This window comes from Hevea brasiliensis, chromosome 1 (assembly GCF_030052815.1).
Source record: "Hevea brasiliensis isolate MT/VB/25A 57/8 chromosome 1, ASM3005281v1, whole genome shotgun sequence".
Classification (NCBI taxonomy): domain Eukaryota; kingdom Viridiplantae; phylum Streptophyta; class Magnoliopsida; order Malpighiales; family Euphorbiaceae; genus Hevea; species Hevea brasiliensis.
In genome coordinates this window covers 17,135,955-17,140,308 of record NC_079493.1, presented here as the reverse complement: position 1 = coordinate 17,140,308, position 4,354 = coordinate 17,135,955, and the positions used below count along the sequence as shown (strand labels likewise).

The following is a 4,354-nucleotide window of genomic DNA, read 5'->3' as shown; positions in this document are numbered from 1 at the left end:
GGGTAACAGATTCCATCTTGATCAACACCTACCTCTATATATAACTAGTAGGAGCCAACACGCCCATATACCCATACACAGTACAAGTATAAAAGCAGTATCAAACTCAAATCACCTATATACAAGATAACTGTGTTATCTTAGGTCTAAAGATTATATACACTGATATGATTTATGACAATGCATTGACAAAAGTAAACTCCACGTGCTTGTCATAAGTGTCACCAGTTCGGCCTACTTATCATGCATAAGTGCCTATCATGTTTGTTATATGGCACGAGACTCACCATTCCATCTTATTTACATCTCATATAAATAACTTGAGAACAAATATGATTATAATCTTTCTGGATGAGTCATGTCCTTATTGTGAAGTATCCTCGATTGTGAACCAATTTATGATACTTTGTGCTAGAAATACTATCACTCATATTCTTAACAACTTAAGAATAGAATTTCTAACAAAATATCAATGGACCTTTTCTATTACACATAAATATGTTATGTAAATGGAAAAGTGAAAATGCCTTTTTATTAATAAAACATGTACAAAATACATACTAAATGATATGCTTTAGGAAATACTACTAATAAAGAGTAACCTAGGCCCAAATGCAGCTTGGTTAACCTTTTAGGCCCTTCTTTGCACCTAACTCCAAGTTAATAGTCAAGCCCTTTGCTCCCCTTATTCGACCAATATGGATGGCCATGGAGGGCTTGGGACAAGGCCTAGTCGAATTGCATTGGTCCAAGCCCTTTTGCTCTAATTTTGACTCTTGGGTTAGCCACTTTTGACTACACGTATTCCAAACTAATTTTATCCATTTAAAATGTGTTATTAAGGGTTTAAACCATCCCCTAACTGAAAAGGCCTTATTATGAGCCAAAAGGTCCAAAACCATAGTTTGACCAAGTTAAAGCACTAATTATGCCCAAAATCGATTTTTCTCAAAAACTCTTAGTTTTAGAGGGAGACAAATCCTAGCATCAGTTGGCAAAGGTTCATAAAGGATATTCCTAAAATGCGCCTAAGACATGCCCTTATAAATAATCATTTTGCCCCTAAACTTGATTTTTGCTTTTTGGACCGTAAACATCCAATTTATTCATATAAATCCTTCAAATCGATTTTCACCTTTGTGTAAGACACATTGCTCATATCTGTCTTGGTTTAGTTATAAATTTTGATTATTGTGCTCCTCTATGTAATCCAATCATGCATGTACATACTGATGTAAAAATAAGCATCTACACATCCATGAACAAATTTTTGCTAATATTATCCGATTTAAATCACTTGTGGGTGAAAAAAAGTTCTTATAATTACATTAATCCAAGCCCTAGCAGTGATTATGGCCTCACAAATTTGGTCCTAATTGACATTGTATCTCAAAATAAAATTTTTAGACGTTCATCAATAAAATTTATTGTCATTTGATTTATTAGAATCAAACATAAATAAATAAAACTTCAAATTTTAAAATTGGGAGATCTAAAGAATTTGATAATACATAATTTTTCTCAATTTATTAATTTCATAAGTATAAAGTTTTCTAAAAAAGCAAAATACAACAATTTGATAACATCCATTTATTAACATCAAAATAAGCAAATTAAGAAAAAAAAAAAAAAAAAAACAATTTCTTCACAACATTCATATTTGCCTTATATTATGCTATCATGTACTACAATGAAGCTTGGGTAAGATATCTTTAATGAGCCATTTTGATAAATATTTGCTTGCTTGATGTGAAAAATGTCCTCCGTCCCAAAAGACATGCTCTTTAGGGTTTGAACAAATAGGTACTCCATGAGCTCCGCACATTTTCTTTAGTGAGGGGCTAAAATTAAATTTTCCACCAATCCCACAGCAAGATTTTTTAAATGATTTAAATCCTGTACAAAGTGAAAAAAGTTTAAGAAATTTATTAAAACAATATGCATAATTAGGCTTTGTATTTCATAATTTATGAGATTTCTGAGGTTTTAGAGCCACTAACCAAGATTTGAAAGATTATCCAAAACCCATTGGAGAGCACCATAAATATCACCATATATAATGCGTACATGAGGATTCTTCTTCCTTATTTTTTGTAATGCTACTTGTAGATGATTATTGTGATACATAAAGAAGTCATTGTAATCTTTTAGACAACCATGTGCATCATAAACAGAATTATTTGATGAAAACGCAGTAAGTAAGCTCGGTGTACAACCCAATTGAAAGATTCCAGGTACAACCACTCGAAAAGCACCATAATCAATAACTTTCTATAATTAATCAAAACAATGTAATCAATAACTATATATAATAAAAAAAAGTTTGTTTAGATAAAAAAGAATGTTAAAGGTTAACTTACTTGGATAGCAGTCTTAATAGTTTGTATAACTCTAGGCACCATGACCTTTTTTACCTCTTCAATGCTTTTTCCTTGGAAAAATGCAAAGTCATAATCATTGGCTCCAATTGTCCCAACCATGAAAAGTGCTGATTTGAGTTTCCTATGGCAATCTATAAGATATGGACAAAAAAAAAAAGTGAATAATTGCTATGCATTATTGAGATGTTAAATTAAATTTATAGTGTTGAGAAGTATTTAATAAATTAAATTTATAGTGTTGAGAAGTATTTAATATAACTACCTTTTTTGACATTGCAAAATGTGGACAAATGCTTCTTCAACCATTTAACTTGTACACTAAGAGAGTTGTTAGAGTATGGAAGTGGAATATGCCACTTTATTAGAGTTTTAACAGTTGATGCAGTAACACCAGCGACGGAAAAATCCACTCCATGACTAAAACTTGAATTTGGATTCTCATATGGCTCAAGCAGTGGAAGACCAGCTGATTGCGCTGCAAAGTTTAAACGTATAAGTACCTCCGAAATTTTCACACATTGTTTCAATAGATAAATTTTCTCAAACATTGGAAAATTATTACTTATTTTAAATGTTTTATGAATATGTGTAAATGAAGTAAAATGTATCATTTGTACAAATAATGAAATAATAGATATGTGATAATTCATTTCTGGTACAAATTTATATATACATTTGCATTAGAATGGGGCAATCTCAATTACTTTTTTTCATTTAGTATTACATGAAAAAATGGCAAAATAATGTAATGATGACGCAATGAAAAATCCTTTTTTTTCTTGCCAATTTCATATTATTCTATCAGACCAATCAAGATTGGTCAAAATTAAAATAAAGAGTAATATTGTTTTAATAATCAAGGTAAAAAGGAAATAATTTCTCCTCCACTCTAATCTCCCCATAACTTTCCTTTTCTTTCTTCCTTTATCCCCTCCTATCTGTTTCTTTCTTTGATTTTCTTGTATTTGGATGTGATTTAATAGATTGGATGAAGTGGCAACATCACTAAGATTGACTACAGGATTAGGGGATTGGGGACTCAATATGCCTCAATCACTGGACTAAGCCATGTTAGGCATATTATTTTTATTTCATTTTTTATTTTTTAATATAAGTAAATGCTATTGATTAAGTATCTTTTCCAAAAAATAAAAAAATAAAAAAAAAGCTATTAAGTAAATGTAAATATTTTGCTCACCAATATAATCAATCATTAGAAATCCATCAGAAGGTCTACCAGTTGCTTTGTTAATTGTTTGACCATAGGGAAATCTGGCATGGTAAGCTTGAGGAATCTCTACGATAGAATTACCAGTGTCTGATATTGAATCCCCTAATTGATATATTGCATCAAATCTACATCTCTTTAGGTCTTGAGCATCACATGAATAATGTTGAATGATGAAGATCAAGTTGAAAATCAAAACAAGTGGAAAAACCAGTTGCAAGGAACTCATGATCTAATAGGTAATATTTAGTCAAGGAATTTCCCCCTTCTCCCCCTACAAGTGAATGAGATTAACATTATATAGACATAGCAGAATAATGTGCTTATTGACAAATGATTGAGAAACACAAAATTCTAAACTAACAAACAAATAACTTGCTAAATCTAGATTTACACGTATCATGCACTTGTTATGACAGGAATATAAAGAATGGAATAGATGGCATTTTAATTGCTACCACAAAGTCAAAGTGGCAACTTAATTATTTAATTTTCTATTTTATTCTGTTGAAATTTTCTATATATAGAAAATATATATATATATAACAATAATGGCTAATTGTGTAGGATGATCTATTTTTTCACGAAAAAACAATTTCTTTTCTATGTTCGTTAAGGTTTTGTGTGATGTGAAAAACAATTTAGTTTATTCTGTTGGTGAATTATTAAAAAAAAGATAATATTATAAATTACAACGATATCATTAAGTGAAGAATAAACATAGTTGACAACGAATATTAGCTTG

At 30.2% G+C, this 4,354-nt stretch overlaps 1 protein-coding gene across 1 annotated transcript; it reads right to left on the bottom strand.

Moving 5' to 3' along the window:
* Window positions 1-1,995: 1,995 nt before the first annotated feature.
* Window positions 1,996-3,838, bottom strand: LOC131183037 (GDSL esterase/lipase At1g28650-like). The gene is made up of 4 exons (XM_058152762.1): window positions 3,580-3,838; window positions 2,644-2,856; window positions 2,361-2,512; window positions 1,996-2,271 (listed from the first exon to the last, which is right to left on the bottom strand). The coding sequence occupies exons 1-4, from the start codon at window positions 3,836-3,838 to the stop codon at window positions 1,996-1,998; spliced, it is 900 nt and encodes a 299-aa protein (XP_058008745.1).
* Window positions 3,839-4,354: the final 516 nt, after the last annotated feature.

Bases quoted from the DNA above. Each gene is read 5' to 3' on its own strand.
- LOC131183037 (XM_058152762.1), bottom strand. From the start codon at position 3,838: ATGAGTTCCTTGCAACTGGTTTTTCCACTTGTTTTGATTTTCAACTTG. The intron at 2,513-2,643 runs GTAGTTATATTA...CATATCTTATAG, and splicing joins ATTTTGCAATGTCAAAAAAG to ATTGCCATAGGAAACTCAAA. The intron at 2,272-2,360 runs GTAAGTTAACCT...GATTAATTATAG, and splicing joins CTATTAAGACTGCTATCCAA to AAAGTTATTGATTATGGTGC.